The sequence below is a fragment of the Tachysurus vachellii genome, chromosome 9, assembly GCF_030014155.1.
Source record: "Tachysurus vachellii isolate PV-2020 chromosome 9, HZAU_Pvac_v1, whole genome shotgun sequence".
In the NCBI taxonomy this organism is placed as follows: Eukaryota; Metazoa; Chordata; class Actinopteri; order Siluriformes; family Bagridae; genus Tachysurus; species Tachysurus vachellii.
In genome coordinates, this window is record NC_083468.1 from 7,348,931 (window position 1) to 7,369,565 (window position 20,635).

The 20,635-nt window shown below is 39.9% G+C and overlaps 1 protein-coding gene across 1 annotated transcript; it reads left to right on the forward strand.

Moving 5' to 3' along the window:
* Positions 1 to 1,051: 1,051 nt before the first annotated feature.
* Positions 1,052 to 20,616, forward strand: rnpepl1 (arginyl aminopeptidase like 1). The gene is made up of 11 exons (XM_060877532.1): positions 1,052 to 1,929; positions 5,033 to 5,173; positions 6,498 to 6,649; positions 7,932 to 8,048; positions 9,378 to 9,613; positions 10,074 to 10,187; positions 10,296 to 10,408; positions 11,493 to 11,601; positions 16,735 to 16,959; positions 17,077 to 17,219; positions 17,929 to 20,616. The coding sequence occupies exons 1-11, from the start codon at positions 1,468 to 1,470 to the stop codon at positions 18,193 to 18,195; spliced, it is 2,079 nt and encodes a 692-aa protein (XP_060733515.1). The 5' UTR covers positions 1,052 to 1,467; the 3' UTR covers positions 18,196 to 20,616.
* The last annotated feature ends 19 nt before the right edge of the window (positions 20,617 to 20,635 follow it).

A 20,635-nucleotide genomic window follows, 5' to 3' on the forward strand; every position in this document is an offset into this window, starting at 1 on the left:
AATTTGTACAGTGTCCCAACTTTTTTGGAATCGGGTTTGTAGATGTTATTTGAACAGCCTCCCCATAGTGAAGCATGGTGGTGGTAGCATCATGTTTTGAAGAGGTTTTTCGCCAGCAGGGACTGGGGAAACATAGAAAGAAAAAGGTGCCAAAATATAGGAGACTTAAGACTGATATGGAGGTTCATCCTTCAAAATAAATGTACAAAATTATAGTGAAGTGGACAAATACGAAATATTGCTCAAGGGCACCTCAGTCAAGGTATTACCGGCCCGAGACTCGAACTCTTTAACCATTAGGCCACGACTTCCCCCATCTATTCCTATTCTCTGTCCATACATTTTCTGTACCACCTTTCCAAAAATAGATAGATAGATAGATAGATAGATAGATAGATAGATAGATAGATAGATAGATAGATAGAGACAGACAGACAGACAGACAGACAGACAGACAGACAGACAGACAGACAGATAGATAGATAGATAGATAGATAGATAGATAGATAGATAGATAGATAGATAGATAGATACTTTATTTCTCCCAGAGGAAATTCAAGACCTCACATGTCTTTGCAATGACGGAGGAAACCTGGGGAGAACATGCAAAATCTCCACACAGGGTAGAGGTGCAATCGAACCCCCAGAGATGGTGTGACACAAAAGTGCTAACCACTAAACCACCACAGTTCCTGTTCTCACTCGTCATAGCTGTTCTAGTGCTCTATCTCTTTACTCAGAAACCAGAAAGGGTAAAACCTGAAAACTATTTTGAGCAAGAGACTGTTACAAAGGGCTTTACAACTAAGACTGCTTTAATAAATCTTACCAATATGTAATCTAATAAATGTTTTCTAACAAATACTGCACCACATCAAGTTTTAATCTGTTTAGTTTAGATTAATCTATGTTACAGCCAGAGCTACTGTCCAATCAGAGTCGAGCCTCGTTGTGTTATAAATAAGTAATCATGCGTTCGTATAAAAATTGGCTCAGGAGCGAGTCCGCGGCTCCACAGCGCCCTCTAGCTCTTCCAAAACTTTCTGGTCTCTGAGCGATTTCCTCCTCCTCCTTGTTTTCACTTCCTGTTTTGTAAAGGGAGTCACTCAACATAGATTCGTTCATTTCAGCTTTACAGAGGTGTCTTTTTTCCTTAGTTCTTCACCCAGGAGGTTAATTAAACGCTGTAATATCTCACATTTTAATGGAGGGTGGATTGATGAGCTGTCCGCGGTCCTGATGGATTTTACCTAGATGGTTTTGTTTTCCAGTCCGGTTCATGGTTTCTGTCTCTTCTCTTTACTGGGAATGATTCTCAGTCCAGTTGAAAACTTTCCAGCCTTGGTTTAAGAACACAAGAGACATGTCAGAGCTGTAGAGGAAGTGTGTGGTTTGTTTGCACCTCCTTCTTGTTTTGTTTGTGTGAACTTTTTACTTTCTCATACGGATCCGGTGGTGAACGTGTCCATGGCCGAGCTGAACGTGGCGCTGTGCTGCTGCTGCCGAAAGGCTCTGCCTGTGGCCGGTAAAGCTCGGGACGGGGCTCGATCACTCGGTCGCTGCCGGCTGGTGGACGTCGCATCGGCATCCAACTTTCACAGCTTCTCATTGCGTCACTTCCACCTGGACCTGCGAGTGAACTTCGGCTTAAAGAGGATCACCGGCTGGCAGGTTCTTGAGCTGGCGACGCTGCAGCCCGGTGTACAGACTCTGGTGCTGGACGCGCACCCGTCTTTACTGATCCACTCTGTGGACTGTAAGGTCCCAGGCACGTCCGGATCTCCTGATATCATCTTCTCTCTCTCTTACAACCTCGAGTCATTCACAGACTACGGGTCCTCGCTCCGTATCGCACTCCCCGTGTCCGCCATCCGACCACACCGACCTTTCAGGGTCACCATCCGCTACACCACTACTGATGGACCTGCGGTAATGAAACAACATTTCATGTGTCCTCACCTCTGAATTTCTCCATGAAGGGTTTGTCTGGGTGTCTTGAGATACGCCGTACGTTTGGGCATGTGGTAGCATAGTGGTTAAGGTGTTGGGCTAACATTCAGAAGGTTGTGAGTTCAAATCCCACGTCCACCAAGCTGCCACTGTTGGGCCCCTGAGCGAGGCCCTTAACGTTCATTCGTATAAAATTAGATCGCTCTGTATATAATGGTGTCTGCCAAATGCTGGAAAGTACATGTTTGGGCATTTTATCAGTTCTCAACACTGGTCCAGGAGGAGAATCTCCTGTCCAGCACATTTAAATGGTTCCCCATCCTCTAACTTACTCATCTGATGAGTTTAATCTGGTGGAACTAAAATGAAAAGGAATAAAGGATTCTCTAGGGTCAGATTTGGTAACCTGTGGTAAGCTCCTTCTAGCTGAGCAGATATTATTTATATTATTTGATTTGTGAACCATTATGTGCCTTGACATAGTAGTGCATGGTACTTCTGTGAGATTGCTGGGGTTTTCAAACATCTTGAGCACATCCTGTGTCAATTGAGCTGTGACACTGAGGTGTGTATAAATCGTAGCAATGCTGCTGTGCCTGACGCACCACTACCATATCAGTGTTACTGCTGTGCTGAGAATAGTCATGGTGTTGAACTCTTTCCACTGAAGGACAGGGTCGAGGACACATCTTTACAAAGCAAAAAATAGGCTTTATATGGTATGAATGTATATCAAAGCAGTGGTTTGTGAAATATCCCTGATCCAATACCTGATCATACAGTTATCAAGACCTTCTTAAGCTAGAATAGGTGTTTGTTGAGTGTTTAATGTATTGTTGTACATGTACACAATAGTTCTTGTCTAATAATTTGATTGGACAAGTGACGTTCCAAGAGTGCTCTTAGATTTCACTGGTCATCATTTCATTCATTTCTTAGCAGTAGTTTGTTACCAATACAAATAGCAACATGCATTACTTTATCCAGCTGCTTCTATGGGAACTGGTTTTGTTATATTTATTTCTTATATTGTGTCTGAACAAATATTAATTTCTTGTTTAAAGAACAAAAGAGAATCTAACGCTCCTAATCGTGCTGTTGTTTTGGCTGTTTATTACCTACAGCTAATAGTGCTGTTGTGCTGATTTTCAACAGCACTACTGCTCTTGCGATATTGCTTAATTTGGGTGTTCCTGTTCTGACATTTTACCCTCTCTCTAAAATTCAGTTTCAACCCTTATTAGATCTGGATAATCAAGCAGATTATGTGGATACATTGACGTAAGCGAAATGGTTTGCCTTGCTTGTAAATCTGTATATCACCAGATCCTTAGAAAGAAAGAAAGAAAAGGAAAGAAAATACATTTCATAATTAGTCTAATCGTAATTACTGTTTTAGTTTCATGCTGTATTTATGTTATTTATGGATATTCTAGATGTTATATAATGGTGATAGTGAGTCTGCTTAGCTAGGGCTTCTGTATGGAGAGGACTGTGAAGGGAACTAAAAAATCTGGCATTTTTAAGACATGGGCACAAGGCCCAGGAGACTGCATTTGCACATGGTGCATAAATTTTAGAACAGCTTTGTTGATGATTTCTCTCACAGTGATGCCTGTATTTAACCACGTCACTGAATTCATAACTAAATTTCAACATGATTTAATGGTGCGAATATTATAAAATTCAGTATTATAAGAATTAAGCAGTCGCAAATGAAAAGCATGTAAATGCCACATATTTTCTTGGTGTGTAAGAGCAGAGAAATGACTAAACCACCCGCAACAGAAGTACAGTTAGACACCGCTGATCGAAACAGGGGCAGCTGTTTGCTTGACAAAGTGCTGTTAAGGCTCGCAGTACCCGTGTGGCACATGACTTTTTTTATAGAGAGTATCGGTGAAGGCCGTGTTTCATCCCTGCACTAAATATAGCCAAGAGAAACTCCCCCATACACCATAGAGTTTTTCTCATTGTTTATCTAATATTCCTCTTCACTTTCAGTTCTCATTAGTATACAGTATAAGGGGACAGTCTTGTGCTGTGTGGCTTTGCTTAGACGATTTCACACAAATGCCAGTACGAGGCCGCTGACGTCAACGAGTTGTGTGGATCTGCGTGTTCCTTTTAGTGATCAGGCATTTTGACAACATGATCACATTCCTAAGGAGTTGAGTTGGGTTTGTTTCAGGCTTCAGAAGTCACAGAGTTAGGCTGGAGAACAGCTGGCCAACCAGGAAAAGCTAGAAAAGTTCGTATCAAAGGATCACCAATCCTAAAGCACAAAGTGTGTTCAATTTCTCATTCCTTGTAGCGCACGTGAAAACGTATTTCACCCAAATGAGACATTCTTTGCTTTGAAGTTCTTTGCTTTTTGCAAAGGAGCTACAAGGCAACATGTAATGGAAGTTTATATTTCTAGCTGTCAGTTTTTAGCAGAACTACAGGATGTCTAAAAAGTCTCAAGACATAGAGGAAATTAGCAAACATAGAGTCTTCTCTCCCAAATTTGGCTCCCAGATGGCAAGAGTGTTGTGTGTTTTGGGATTTTCACAAAAACCCTTTTTTCCCCAAAAAATGAATAATAATATAAAATATTTTATATTATATATATTTAAATTTGGCAAAAACGTGTTCATTTCCACTACGTTTGGAGCAGAGATGGGGGACTCGAGTCATATGACTTGACTCGAGTCAGACTTAAGTCGCAAATTTGAGACTTGAGACTTGCTTGACAAATATTTAAAAAAGACTCGACTTGACTTTGACTTGACATTCATGACTTGAGACTTACTTGTGACTTGTACGTGTGACTTACTCCCACCTCTGGTTTGGAGACTGTTTAAAGATATTTCTCTCATTCACGTGTTATATGAAATGTAGAAACGGTGGTATTGCCCAGAGTGAAAAATAACTACCCTTACCTTGTAGCTCTGAAACAAAATAAAACACAGCACGTACGTTTTAGTTCGATTGTCGACAATTCGAATAAAGTGAAAATGCCGAAAATCTGTTTTGAAAATGTGTTTGATTTGTTTCAATGGTTTCTTTCTCCTGTTATGTTTGTCTTGCTCTCTGTCAGATCTGGTGGTTGGACACAGAGCTAACGTGTGGTCAGACTCGGCCGTTGGTCTTCACTCAGGGTCACTCCGTGTGCAATCGTTCCTTTTTCCCTTGCTTCGACACTCCAGCTGTTAAAAGCACCTACTCCGCTACCATCAGGGTGAGTCTGGATCACATTTCACAGCCAAGTCAGTCTGATCAACACACACAGAGCCGTTAAGTTAGATTGAATTTTTATTAAATATCACCGACTAGCATTTATTAATTTAGCAGATGCTTTTACCAGAGGCGACTCACAATTGAGGAAGTCCAAGCATGCAGCGGAGAACGGACGCCATGCTAGCATACAAGATTTTTAATAACAGAGTGATAGAGAAGTCGAGGTGCATGTAAGAGCTACTGAATTTTGTTGGTGATGAAGTTAGGATTAAGGGGTAAATTGTTCACAGAAGGACAGAAGTGACAGTCAGCTTGAAAGTTCTTGAGAGTTCTGAGTAGGCAATACCATCAGTGTGGGGTTATTTAATCAGTAGCTCTAAGCTCCTAAATGAGATCCTAAATGAGGGACATGGTAACCTAGTGGTTAAGGTGTTGGACCACCGATCAGAAGGTCATGAGTTCAAATCCCAGGTCCACGAAGCTACCACTGCTCAATTTCTCAGTCGTATAAAAATGTAAGTCGCTGTGAGTAAGGGTGTCTGCCATAATGCTGTAAATCTAATGTAATAATGCAATAGTTTCTATAGCAACAGCTAATTTGCAGAGTCTTGTGTAGTGGACATGTTAAATAATCAAATTTATATAATAATATCTTTACTGATATGGTGAAAGTTTCTATAGGTATCTATTTAGCGATTTATACAGTGGCAGCTTGGTGGACCTGGGACTTGAACTCACAACCTTCTGATCAGTAATCCAAAACCTTAACCACTAGGCTAGCGTAAGTTTTACCACCATGGCAATGTCCACATGACAGGGAGGCTGCTGAAGGTACAACTGTTTATACCAGTTATAACCCGACTGTTTAACATGTTTTGCGCATCTTAAATGTAATTATAAAGAGTAAAAAAGTACAACAAAAAAAAAAAGTACAACAAAAGTACAACACCTTCTTTAGTAAATTGCTGTGGTACAAAAAGCACAAAACGTTCTGGGACGTTCTGTTATAGAAACTTCAGGGTGGTTACAGAACCACGGCGTCTCGTCCTGATCGTTGATTATTTCCCTGTAATGGCACGCCCTGAAAGGTTGCGTTAGTTATATTTCGCAACCTTATTCATAATCCAACTCTTATTATTTTCTTATTTTCTTGATGCAATATGTCGTCTTTCTTTCTCTCTTTCTTTCTTTTTCTGTAGCTGTTCTCGCCTTGATTTTCTCACTTTCGGTGAAGACACATTTTTGTTTCTCTCTCTAGTCGTTTCCTCACAGCTTCTTGTGTGTGTGTGTGTGTGTGTGTGTGTGTGTGTGGTGTTGTCTGGCAGGTTCCAGATGGAGTGACTGTGCTAATGAGTGCCTCTAGGAGTGTGTACTCTAAGCAGGACCGGCTGTTCCAGTTCTCTATGGAGTACCCTGTTCCTGCCTATTTAGTGGCCCTGGTGGCTGGAGATCTACAGCACGCAGACATCGGGCCCAGGTGCGTGTGAAGAGAATGAAACTTTAAATCTAAACTAAAATAAACAAAACCACTACCGTCTATCACTCACAGGCTTCTCGGCATCTCATTGTTCTTACTTTGTGGCTCTGAAGTTAAAACTGGTCCAATCCTAGAAGTTTAGGTGTTTTAGTCAGATGCTACGATAATATAGACGATTATATGCGATATGTGTGTTAAATTCTCTCAGGAATTCCAACGCTGTTGCCTCGTCATATGAAAAAATTAAGAGAATGAAAGGTTATGGTAAATTTTTCTTTTATATATATATATATATATATATATATATATATATATATATCTATATCTATTTATATGTATATAAAATAAAAAAATACCATAACCTTTCATTCTCCTAATTTTTTCATATGACGAGGCAACAGCGTGTGTGTGTGTGTATATATGTATATGTGTGTATATATATATATATATATATATATATATATATATATATATATATATATATATATATATATATATATATATATATATATATACATATACACACAATAAATATATATATATATGTATATATATATATATATATGTGTGTGTGTGTGTGTGTGTGTGTGTGTGTGTACAATATCATATTGACTTGATGCTTCTTTTCTTTTAATTTTACGCACCATCCAGTACAAACAAGGTGACACACACACATATTTTGACAGTTTTTATGTATTTAAAGGGAAAAAATAAGACACTGGCAAGCTTTTTCCTGCTTTGCAGTTTAACCACATTAATAAGGCAGTGATTAATTAATCTTCTCCTCAAGGCTCTGGGACAAAAAGACACCAGCAGTTAGAGTTTTTACGACAAGCTTTTTGAAACCTTTACAACACGGTTTATCACCCGGATACTTTTCATGCCACAGCGTACAGCTCAGAGATACCGGATGGGAATAAACGGGTCCAGAAGTTTTCGACAAAACCGCAAACAGTCCGAGCGTGAGGATCAGTGCCGAGATCGAGGTGTTCAGATCTAACCTAATTAGTAAATCCAGTGTTGGCCTGGAAGTGTTGTGTTCACATGGTCACATCTCAGTCAGATTAAAAACCTTGTTTAGACAAACATCATATTGTATGCGTGGAAGTAAATAAATCAAACTGATTAAGAGATTAAAGTACAGACAGCCAGCTTTCATAAAATTTATTTCTTTCCGGGGTGTACAAACTTTTGCACAATGCTACAGTATAATATTTGCCTGGATTTGTTTTTAAGTGTTTTTATGTAAATTTATATATTTAACGTGTGTGTGTGTGTGTAGGAGCCGTGTGTGGGCTGAGCCCTGTCTCCTGACCTCCGCTGTTAGTAAACTGGGAAGCAGTGTGGAGCGCTGCCTCGACGTGGCTGAGCAGCTCTTTGGCCCTTATGTTTGGGGCAGGTGAGAGTCTGTGTTTCTGAACTCGGCTGTTGTGTGTGTGTTAATCCTTTCAGATGTTTGTTAAGAACAAGAGCCTATTATTAGCTGTGACACAATGCATTTCCTTACACCGGTGTGCCTGGGCCGTAAAAGTCTGAGGTCACAGCCAGGATCATTTATTTTAAAGTATACTATTACATTGTGCGCGGTTCAGAGATGACATAAATCGCTGGCAAAAGGAAACCATCTATGGAGTCTGTCTAAATTCTGTCTAAATATAGCACACCAGGTAGATTGCTGTATCATTATGGCAAACGCTGGACTTGCAAAATATCATATTTAACTGTGTCTCATCCTGCCACTAAAAAGACAGATAAGGGGTTATTCGTGCACAAAGTAGGTACAATATGTTACTAAACTGAACTAGAATAAGTACTGAATTCACTACACCACAGTTGTCGCATCGAAACACATCGAAACCACAACAGCCCCTAACTACTTCTGCTGCGTAGAGCAAGTGGTGAACCACAGACTACAAAACAGTACATCATCCTTTTATATCGTTGGAAAAACGACACAACCTTGTTTTAATATAGTTTGAGAAAAAAATTATTCATATTTTATTAAAAAAAAAAAACCTTTACATTTAATTGCAACTGATCAATTAATGAATCTGTTGATTTTTTTTTTCTAATCAGTACATATTTAATAAAAACAATTTTTTGGATTATCTTTAAAATGTATTGAATATCTCCGTGACCCGAGATAGTTTGGATAAGCGGTAGAAAATGAATGAATGAATGAATGAATGTATTGAATACAAAATATTCAGAATTATTTATTTTATATTTAGTGCAAAGTGATTTATGTGAAACAAATGAGAGACAAATACAAAGTCAACGTATTCTGTGTGTGTGTGTGTGTGTGTTTGTGTGTGCAATATAGTGCATGCTAAGAAAAATTGAACAATATTCTGTTGAACAAGAAAATTAACAACTATTCTTTTAACTTAACAAATATAGTGAGTCAACAGTCATCATTCCATAATTGGTCAAAATATCTCACTATAGTTTTTAAGTCAAAAAGAGAAGTTTAAATAGTTTTCACTACTTGCTCTTCCAACACGAATAATGCACTTGCTTTGTGGCACGAGTTGCAATTCGATGAGTCGGCATTTATTTGAGACCATGTTCAGTCATCACAATGACCAACAATTTGGCAAAATTTGCCAGAGATAAAGTTTGCCAAGACAGCCAACATTAATTGACACCTTTTTTTTTTAAATGATTACATTTAAGGTTTGAATTTTAAGCCATAAAGAACCTGTCTCTGAGTGTCTTCTATCCACAGGTACGACATTGTATTCCTCCCTCCTTCATTCCCTATTGTGGCTATGGAGAACCCGTGTCTCACCTTCATCATATCCTCCATTCTGGAGAGTCAGGAGTTCCTGCTGATTGACGTCATTCATGAGATCGCTCACGGCTGGTTTGGAAACGCCGTCACCAACGCCACCTGGGAGGAGATGTGGCTCAGTGAGGGACTAGCTACGTATGCACAGAGACGCATCACTACAGAGGTTTATGGTACACACACATGCACACACACACGCACACACACACACACACATACAGCGCTGATCTCCCCAGTGTACAGAAAAACACCACACCATTGTTTGGCATTGATCCTCATTTAACATAATCTTAATAAAATCGTATGTAGATGTTTGACGTATGTTGATAAATGCCAATCCCTCGTAAATCGTCACACACTCTCAAGACACAGCTGATTTATTCAGTAAGGAATAAAAATGTCAATAATTTTTAATTTATTCTTAATTAATTCTATTTGTCTTAATTTCTGCATTTGTCTTGTAATGCAGACAAACGACAGTTTTTCCAGTAAGATTTTACAGCACGTGTATGTAGTCGTGTTGCCGGAAATTGCGTCGTTATTGGTTTACAACCCAGGGAGCCGAACTGAGACGCACCCAGTGTTAAAAGGGTGTGTCTTTTATTCAGAAATTTGGTCTTTTCATTTTTGCAGGCGAAGCCCTCACCTGTCTGGAGACGGTCTTTCGTTTGGACGCGCTGCACAGACAAATGCGTCTTCTTGGAGACAACAATCCAGTCAGCAAGCTACAAGCCAAGTTTGAGCCAGGTAACATACCTCAAGGCCAAAAGTCTACTAAAACTTCTCGCTAGATTGTTTCATTGTTCGTCTGAATTTCAACACTGTTCTGTCTCTTTACTTGCCTCTTCACCTCAGGGGTTAACCCCAGCAGTCTGATGAACCTGTTCACATATGAGAAAGGCTTTTGCTTTGTCTCGTACCTCTCCCAGCTGTCCGGCGACATCAAACGGTTCGACACTTTCCTCAAGGTAAATGCCATGAGAGTGCTATGCATCAATAGATGCAAGGTTTGATGCTTTAAGCTTCTACTAATCTAGTTGCAATTGATAAATAATAAGTGGATCATGGTAGCTTAGTGGTTAAGGTGTTAGATTACTGATTGGAAGGTTGTGAGTTTGAATCCCAGGTCCACCAAGCTGCCACTGCTGGGCCCCTGAGCAAGGCCCTTAACCCTCAATTGCTCAGTTGTTTATAAAAAAAAAAAAAAAGATAGAAATGTAAGTCTTCTGAATGCGGCGTCCGCCAAAATGCCGTAAATGTTAAATGTTAAGTCTTTGTGATACTAAAGATTTGTAACATATGAAGCATTTAGTAATAGCAGATTCTAGATCCCTAACTAGAATTGTATTGGAACTAAAACCTTAAAAAAAACCCCACTGATCAGTAGAGTACAGCATCGCAGCATGCTGGATCATCACTTATCATATCCCATTTATTTAAATGACCTTACCTTCCTTTCATATAACATAATGTGGCAATTTATTTCTTTTATTTATTTCTTTTTTATTTATTCATTTTTTAAGCACTTTTATCAGGTGAAGCGTAACAAAATCAACAGCATCAAATGTATAAATGTTGTTTACAAACATCAAATGTTACCTTAAAATGTGAAAAAACATTGTTTTATATACAAGCGTTAATAATAAAATACGTCATACGTCAATTAAACAAAAATGCCGCTCGCCATCCTTGTTTTTTACGAGCTCTAAGTTTCGATAGTGATTACAGTGCTGTTTAATTCTCACTCATTTATCTGTTTACAAAGCCGGTATAGAATTCCTCATCATTACCTCAATAATAGTGTTTATTTTTGAAGCTTGTTTCAGATGTTACTGTGACTTCTGTTGGTGGAAGGTTCAGGAACAAAAAGGTGTAAATAAATACAATGGTGCAAATTTTATCTTAATATTTGTGTAGCTGGATTACTACAAAATAATTCTGTGTGATGATTATACGTGTCAAACATTTTGTAAGCTGTGAAACACACACACACACACACACACACACACACACACACACACACACACATCAGTAATTCTTTTCTTTGTGTAGGCCTACATCGAGCAGTTCAGGTTCAGCAGTGTCGTTGCTCAGGACCTGCTAGATTTCTTCCTGGGATTTTTTCCTGAGTTGAAGGAAAGCTGTGTAGCACAACGAGAGGGTAAGGCTGTCTCACTCATACACACACACACACACACACTTTTAAGCATTTCAGCATCTTCCTATCCATATTTTAATTGTAAATACTCTGCTTCTTAGTAAACGACTGCTTGTCATACATCATGTACACAATCTTTATTTACATTCATCATTTTCTTTTTCACTTTTTTCAGATATACTTCATTAAATATGACTCTGCTGTCTCAGTAGTAGATTATCATTTGATATAATTTAAATATATCTTGCCCTGGGCTGACTGTGTGATCTAGTGCTTTAACTAACAATCGTTTTGTCAATCGAATAATCGGGCGATTGTTGTTTCGATTTATCGACAAATCGGATAAAAACACCACATTTTTAAATACCTTTTTATTTCAAATGAAATTTACACATTGGGTGTAAAACTTTACACTAACACAATGTTTTTTCCAGCTTTTAAGCAGAAAACTTTTGAACTTTTCAAACTTAAACCACAAACTCCACCGATCATGCTTTTAAACCTTGGTCTTCAACCATTGACAGCGGCCACGAGTCAATTTTGTGGGTAGCATCAGTTACAACGGCTGATATTTTCTCTGCACAAACTCACACATAGTGCGCTGTTTCTTTCTGAAAGTAGATAAAAATATAATATCAAGTTAGTATTTCTGAATTATTTTCGTGTATGAACAATAAAGCACTAACAATTAAACAATTTCTAAATAATAAAATGCTGTTATGCACAAAAATCACTTACAATTAAACTGTGCTTAAATCAAGAAAAATCTCCTTTCACTGCACCTTATAATCTTTTATTTATTTTGTATTATATTATTATATTTAAAGGTAGGGTCTCCTATATTTGAGAAATGCTTCAGAAAACTGAGTCGGGCCGACAAACAAAACAAAAATAAAAACAAACGTGTAGCCAATGAGCAGAAAGGGGCGTGTCTTGTCAATATGAGAGAGAGAGTGTTCAGTGCGCATGTGTGACATTAGCAGAAAGCGGTTTTAACATTGACATGGAGGATAAAAACAAAGAAAGAAAGCGAAGAAAGGCTTACGATAAGGCAAGAAGTAGGACCCGTGTTAATATAGGACCAGCTTTCCAGCGCTGGAGAGAACTGAAGGAGCAGGAAGTTGGCGCATATTCATAGATTGGAGTTTCCCGAGTCAATAACTCCTGAGTTAAACGCTGTTACTACACAAATAACACCTCTTTTCTATCGTAGTAATGTAGAGACGCAGCTACAACCACGTTTTGCTAGTAACAGCGTTTAGCTCAGGAGTTATTGACTTGGGAAACTCCAATCTGTTAATATGCAGCCAACTTTACTTAAGACGGCAAGGCGCTTTTTACCTTCTCGATAGGTGAGTAACGTTGGTTTTGCTTTGTTACACAGAACTAATATATGCCGTCCTTTGCTTGTTTGTTTATCTGCAATCGTATTGTTCTTCCCTTCAGCTATGATCGACACATTTCTTTCCATTAGTTGCCTGGGTTACGTATGTATGTGTGGGCGGAGCTATCAATACATGGGTGGGACCCACTTGGGTTAGGGGCGTGTTTGTTTTGGTGATTTCAAATGTCAACATTGGCTTTCAAACATCGGAGACCCCACCTTTAATTGGTAACAAATTCTGATTAAAAACAAATATAGTTTGTTTTAATTTGATTTGGTCTTGCACTGCAACAATTACCGCTGTTTATCATCTACGTCATGAGATTACATCTACATGAGTAGTAACGCAGCTCTCCTTACACAATAAACAACAGAGACCGTAACCATGCAAATAAAGCAATCACACAGAAGGCATCTTTGCGTCTACAAATGCAAGACAAGGTACATAGGAATGCTTTTAAAAAGCACAGTACAGAACGCGAAGGTCTCAAGTAGTGATGTGCGGATCGATACTAAAGTATCGATATTTACGATCCCAACGTCTCCTGCTCTAGTATCGATTCTCATATAAAAAGATCGATATTTAAACTCCGTAATTTGGAGTGAGTGTTTGTTATCATAGGTAACTTGCTGTCACCAGAAAAGTCTAATTATATCCGGTTAGGGGAAGGAACAACTCCTTCTGCCGGTCAGATGTGTGTTAACTGCGGCTCTGTGACGGAGCTGCAGCCCTTTATTTTCCCACTACAATTCGAGGCAGTGAGCAAAAAACGGAACAGACTCAAGAGGAAAACTGTAAACATGCTCTTATTCCTAAACAAAAACCTGTGTATAAGGACAGTTTTCAGAACAGGCTCAGGTTTAACATTTTCAGGGGAGCCTATTTCTATTTATTTTTTTGTAAACATGAATGTTTTGTGAAAACAATTTGAGTTAACGATTTTCAAGGGTGCCTGATTTACGTGTTGTAAAGAACAACAAAAAGTGGATATAGAATATTTTGTGACAAGGTTAAGAGTCAAATTTCTTTATTTGTGTGTAATTTTCAAGTCTGTTATAATTAAATAATATGAGAGTAGTTTATTGTCTTGTCATTATGCAGCTATAATTTGGAATTGGTAAGCCTACAGCCTACTTTTTTTACTTTACTTTAAACTAGTTGTCATATCACACTGTACATAAAATACGTAAAAAGTATTGGTATCGGTATCGGCAATACCAGCCTGGGTATTTCTTGGTATCGGATCGAATAGGAATTTAAGTGGTATCGCACATCACTAGTCTCAAGATATGCCATGAAATTGCCACGCCGTCTTGCTACTTTAAACGAAGCTTTCGACACATGCCCCGCCTCCGGGGCCTTCTGATTCGTCGACTGTTCTGTAAGTGACATTGATGAGATGCGCTGCTTGTAAAAGTTGACATCATTTTAACATGAGACGTGTGAGGTGCTGCAGTGAAAAAGATCAAACATGTTCGTATATGGCATTCATTGTAAAATAATAGAATGAGGAATAAAACACGTTCTGTGTGAATGACCAACACATTAAGCACACAAATACGGCATATGACAAATCTGCATTTAACTTACCGTCCTGAAGCTTCGCCTTCGTCTGTGATTCCCACAGGCTTCCGTTTTATGTGCTCGTTCATCATTGTCGTGCTTCCTGAAACGCCGCTTTGAAACGTTTGCAAGTTACAACATTTCGGGTGAAATGCTCCCATGTCTTAGAGGACTTGGGTCACACACTGTTATCCGACGTGCTTGTACTCGCCGCAATTCGTCCGACGTGAGCCTGTAACAATGCTGTAACTGAATGCGTGGTGACGTGCGTCAGCCAAATAATCGATAATGTCATTCGTTGACAGCGATTTTCATTATCGATTATTACCGATTTGACCGATTCGTTGTTTCAGCCCTGGCGTGATCCCATTTCTTTATGACCTCATCTTATGACCGTGATATCTTTTGAGATCTGACGTGGAAATGCTTTCTGCTTTGTTCTGATAAACCTGCACAAACCAACACATCTGTTGTTTATCAGTACAGTGATACCTCGAGATACGAGTGCTTTGACATACGAATGTTTTGAGATACGAGCTGTGATTCGACCATATTTTTGGCTTGAGATACGAGCAAATTTTTGAGATACGAGCATCCGGGCCGCCGCCGCAGAAACAAAGATCCCCAACAACCACGTGTGCTCTGTTTCCCCCGCCTCAGCTTCCCGCGTCTCACTCGGTTAAAGCCGACTTTCCAGTGCACAAACAAACGACAGCCTATAAACAGGAAGTCATTCATTTCCTATGGAGAGTCGCAAAGGCGCTGCGTGAGGTGCCGACCATCTGCGGATCCGTAATTTTCGGATCCGTTTTAAGTGTTGGATCCGTTAAAAATTTGAACTTGTGCGACTACAGCGCATCTGATATGCCGACCGGACAGGTTTTTATTAAAACGACCGGCAGATGTTAGTGAGGAAAGAGTGACAAAAAAGGCAAAAACAAGTGAAGAGAAAAGCGATGAAGAAAATGAAGCAAAATTAATGTAAAGAAAACAGAAATTGTAGCAAATAAGTTCAGTTAAGTTAAGAGAATTTTATTTCTGTCAGCACCACTTTGTCAAAAGAGAATTTATTACAGATGATATGCATACAGTTAGTGTTGGCGGTATGGTTCTGTTCTGGGCAAGAATCCACGTCCCGTTTGCGTGGTCAGAGCACGGAGAGCAGCGACTAGAAAATAGAATAAACCCCCCATATAACAGAACCACTAATCATGCATAGTATTAGATTTGCTCGCTTACACGTTTTTGGAAAGTAATAAATGAATGAATGGATAAATAATTAGATAATTAGAGATAGAGGGAGAGAGAGAGAAAAATATGTGGAGATTTGTGACGTAAACTGGTACAGCGGACACAGGTTCCGGCATGGTGGTGTCGGGGTTGGAGGAGGGAGTTTAAATCGCAGCAGCAGCGAAGCGCTAGAGCGGCTCTATGAATGGGGATTTAAATGATCGGGTAATATGGATGTCATAACCGGATTGGTGCGCGTCATGGACAGCTGATTAACAGCTGATGCACGCTTGACGACGTGGCCTGCCAGAACTAACGCGATGCTTGATATAAGTTTGTTAATTTATGTGACGTTTAGTTAAGTTCCATTTAAGTGTAAAGTAGCATTAAGAGTGTACAGTAGCGAGTAAGTGAATGAAAGTGAAAGTGTAATTCCTCCTAACTCCTCCGCTTGTTTACTCCTCCCTCAACCTCCGTGCGCATCTTCTGTAAAGTAAAACCAGTTTATTTTTTAACATTCTCTTTTATTACTGTATGTTTTTATACAATATTTGTCATTTATAAATACAGGTTCTGTACATTTTTCATATTCAAAATACATAAACAAAACAACTGGAGTGGAATTCTGCGAGCTGGAACGGATTAATGGGATTTCAATTTATTTAAATGGGGAAAATTGCTTTGAGATACGAGAAATTTGAGATACGAGCAAGGTCACGGAACGAATTAAACTCGTATCTCGCGGTATCACAGTAGCTTACACTGATTAATACACCTTTCTTCTGAATGCATTTTGAAGAGTTTTGCTATTCAGTGACTGTCTCTGTGTGGATCTTTGGCAATCTCTTTCCTGAATTCAGCTCCGAGGTATCGGCAGCGGTGTAGTGTAGCTCAGACTGTGAACAGTGAGAGATAGAAAGTGAGTGAAATTGTCTTTTTTCTCTCTTCCATTTCTTAGGACTGGAGTTTGAGCGCTGGTTGAACGAGTGCGGCCCTCCTCTGTGTGAACCGGATCTTTCTGCTGGCGTCGCGCTGACCGGGCCTGTCCAGCACCTCTGTGAGCTCTGGAGCATGGAGTCACCTGACCACCAAGCTATTGCAAGCTTCGACCTCTCCACCTGGAGCACCTTCCAGACTGTTCTCTTCCTGGACCGATTGCTGGACCGTTCACCTCTATCACAAGGTGAACACTTCCTTCTCGCACGTGGACACATTCTATGAGTTGGAGAACATTTACAATATACGCTTTAATATACACTCTATCTCTTTTCTTCTCCTTCTTCTTCTTCTGGCTCTGCAGAGGTGATGAGTGTCCTGTCGAGCTGCTACTCGGTTCTGCTGGACGGCATGAACGCCGAGGTCCAGATTCGCTGGCTGCAGGTTGTAGTAAGGAACAGCTTTTATCCTGACCTGCATCGCGTTCGCAGTTTCCTGCACAAACATGTGAGTATATACACCTTCTCGCTATCATTCTCTCGGTACAGTCTTGTAGGTCTTATGAAAATAAATAGCGCTGATGTAGAGGGGCGGGACTACCAGGCACTGACTCGGGATGACACAAATATTTTCAGGATGGCCGACGACACTTTGGTGGACAAGAAATCTTTATCTGTGTCTTTACAAATCAGCTCATGTTGTGTGATATTTTTTAAACATTAAAAAATTCACATTGTTGGCTGCATCACAATACATGCTGTGACATATACATGACATATACATACACAATACATGCTGTCACACTTTAAAATAAAGAAGCGTTCCATTTGAGGCGATACGACCCTTCTGACCTTCGTGCACTAGACAGTAGAGTACACAGTGAGTCGTGTCAGTGTGTAGTATGTCATTTGGTACACAACACAGCTTTCTACAGATCAATTATAATGAGCTGTTTAAAGGCCTGGGGTTATGTGTAAAAAACCTGTTCTGTTTGTTAGCTTGCTGGATCGATGAATACATTAACACTGGTTCACTAGGTTACAGACTTGGGATAACCGTCCACGTAAATCTCTGTTCAGGGTTTTTTTATATATTCGTCCTACGTGGCTTTTATTAAACCTACTGTACCTAGAGTTCACATTCTACACCTCAGCGATGTTTGTGTCTTTTATAACCTAATCTCCTTCCTTACGTCTGTTTCTGTGAATCTCCTCAGACCTCGCGCATGTACACAGTGCCTCTGTATGAAGACCTGTGCGGAGGAGTCCTGAAGTGTTTCGCTGTCGAGGTGTTTTACCAAACACAGGATCGCTTACACCCCAACCTGCGCAAGGCGCTGCAGCAGATTCTATTCCAAACCAGTGCAGCAAGCACCTCTAGCACCCCGGCCCTGGTCGACCAGACCCAGTCCACTCCATCGCCACCCCCAGACCCACCCACTAACGGGACCATGGCCCTGCTAGATGTCAACGTGTCGGCGTGACCTTTTAGAGAGCTGCAGGGTCACAGAGTAAGTGAACTGAGAAGCAAGCGGAGATTCCCATCACCGGAGGCCAACCCCCTGTGCGTGTGTGTGTGTGTGTGTACGTATGTGTGTGGGTGTGTGTGTGCGTGCGCACTCTCTCCAACACTGGGATTTTTACATGCACCTTCAATATTCATATTCAAGCTGCTATTCATATTCAAGTGGAGGACATACAACATGGACTGTGTTTAAAGATGGTTATATTTTGTGTGAGTGTGAGAGAGAGAAAGAAAGAGAAAGTATTTTGGTGTGTGTGTGTCTGTCTGTGTGTGTCTGTCTGTGTGTCTGTGTGTGTGTGTGTCTGTCTGTGTGTCTGTCTGTGTGTCTGTCTGTGTGTCTGTCTGTGTGTCTGTCTGTGAGTGTGTCTGTGCGTGTGTCTGTGCGTGTGTCTGTGCGTGTGTCTGTGCGTGTGTCTGTGCGTGTGTCTGTGCGTGTGTCTGTGCGTGTGTCTGTGCGTGTGTCTGTGCGTGTGTCTGTGCGTGTGTCTGTGCGTGTGTCTGTGCGTGTGTCTGTGCGTGTGTCTGTGCGTGTGTCTGTGCGTGTGTCTGTGCGTGTGTCTGTGGCGTGTGTCTGTGGCGTGTGTGTGTGTGTGTGGTGTGTGTGTGTGTATTTGCACCTTGAAAACCTCAGATCACACGATGTGACTTGTAATGAACTCCGTATCAGAGACTGGAACTAAAAGCCAGCTAATGACCTGTAAAAGCTGCTCAAAGTTTAATGATAGACTTTTGGCCAAAAACAGAAGGTACACACAATTTTCCTTTTAATGCAGATTAACGACGATCAGTCGAGGCGTGTCCGGAGCGGCTTCTTCTTCTTTCAGCTGGAGCTCTACATAGAGCAGTTTCAGCTCATGGCCTCTAGTTTAGTGTTGTTTATACATTTACATTCCTAAATCAGACACCAGCGCAGCGAGCGGTTGACAGAATCCTCCACCCTGAAGCACATTAAATACGTTCCTGTTGAAATATTAATGATTCTTTTGCTATTTTGTCAGTAGGTGGGGTACGAGAAGGTAGTGCTTTTCTGCTGCAGTGTCATCACAGCTCCAATATCAGTGGATAGTCAAACAGCGTTATCGGTAATGGGGGAAAACCGTTAAGGAAAAATAGAACGGCCTAGAAAATAAAAACTAAACAAAAAAAGAAATAAAAATAAAAAAATCTAATCCGAATTTCAATATTAATCCAAGATAATCTGAGATGTGAATTATAAAGATTAATGTCATTCCCCCCCCCCATCTCTCAAACCGACTCTAGCGAAAGCTCTGATCTGAAGTTAATGCAAATTGTGCATGAGAAGAGATTCAGATGATCATGTAGCTTTGATATATATTGCATATTTATTTGTTTTTTTTTATATATAAATTAAGATTAATAATAATTACGGTATTTTATCAAACTGTGTACAAAAAATTCGACTAAATCAGATGATTCGTGTCGAAGTAAACGTGTGATCTTTTAGACTACAGGCACCGTAAGCCGATGACTGATGTTTGCGTTGAGTTGAAATGGCGTCGTATTCATTTTTGCCCAAACGATCACTTTTAAACCGAAGCCTCACACGAAAGTATGTTCTGTTCAGACGTATTCCAGAGGAGTCCTGAATGAGTCTGACTTCCTCATGAGGATAACGGCATAAATGCACATTGGATAAACAAAAAAACTCTTTTTTTTTTTTGTTATCTTTCTTGAATGGTTTATTTGATTATCCAATCCTGGAGTCTTTTTCTTCTCCTCTTACCTCGAGTGGACTCTCAGGTGCGTCAGTGCTGAAGTGGCGGAAACACGTCGGTGCCTTTGAACGAAAGCTTTCAACACTCTTAAATATGGCTGCCCAAACTGACGAGCATCTTCCTTTACACTCTAAGCCATATTTGGGACATTTCTGATGTCAGTGTTGGAGAGAAATCTCCTGCAGGTTCCCTGTATATCATGCACACCTTTAGCATTCTGTTTTTTTTTTTTTTGTTTGTTTGTTTTTTCCTTTTTTTTTTTTGTTTGTTTGTTTGTTTGTTTGGTTAGAAATAGCTAAAGTGTGTTCGTTAAATGAGATCGGGTTATTAGTTTGCCACTTTTTTGTTTTTTTCAGCCTCGTTTTAAACATACGTTACAGATTTCCATGTCAACACTTTTTTCCTCGACTCCATTTTGTTATTTGTTGTTTTTTGACCTTGAATGCCTTTAATATTGGACGAAATGCAACACAATAAATGCAAAAAGAGGTTTTAAGCTGTTGGGCCAGTGGGTTGGTTGTGAGCATGTGTGTGTGGATCAACATCAAACACAAGCGGCCTTAATAAACAAAGCCAAAACTGGTTTGGTTTCTGTTTTAAAGAAAATAAATGTCATGAAAATAAAGTGGTGTGTTTTTTTGTTATTTGAATTCTCATTATTTA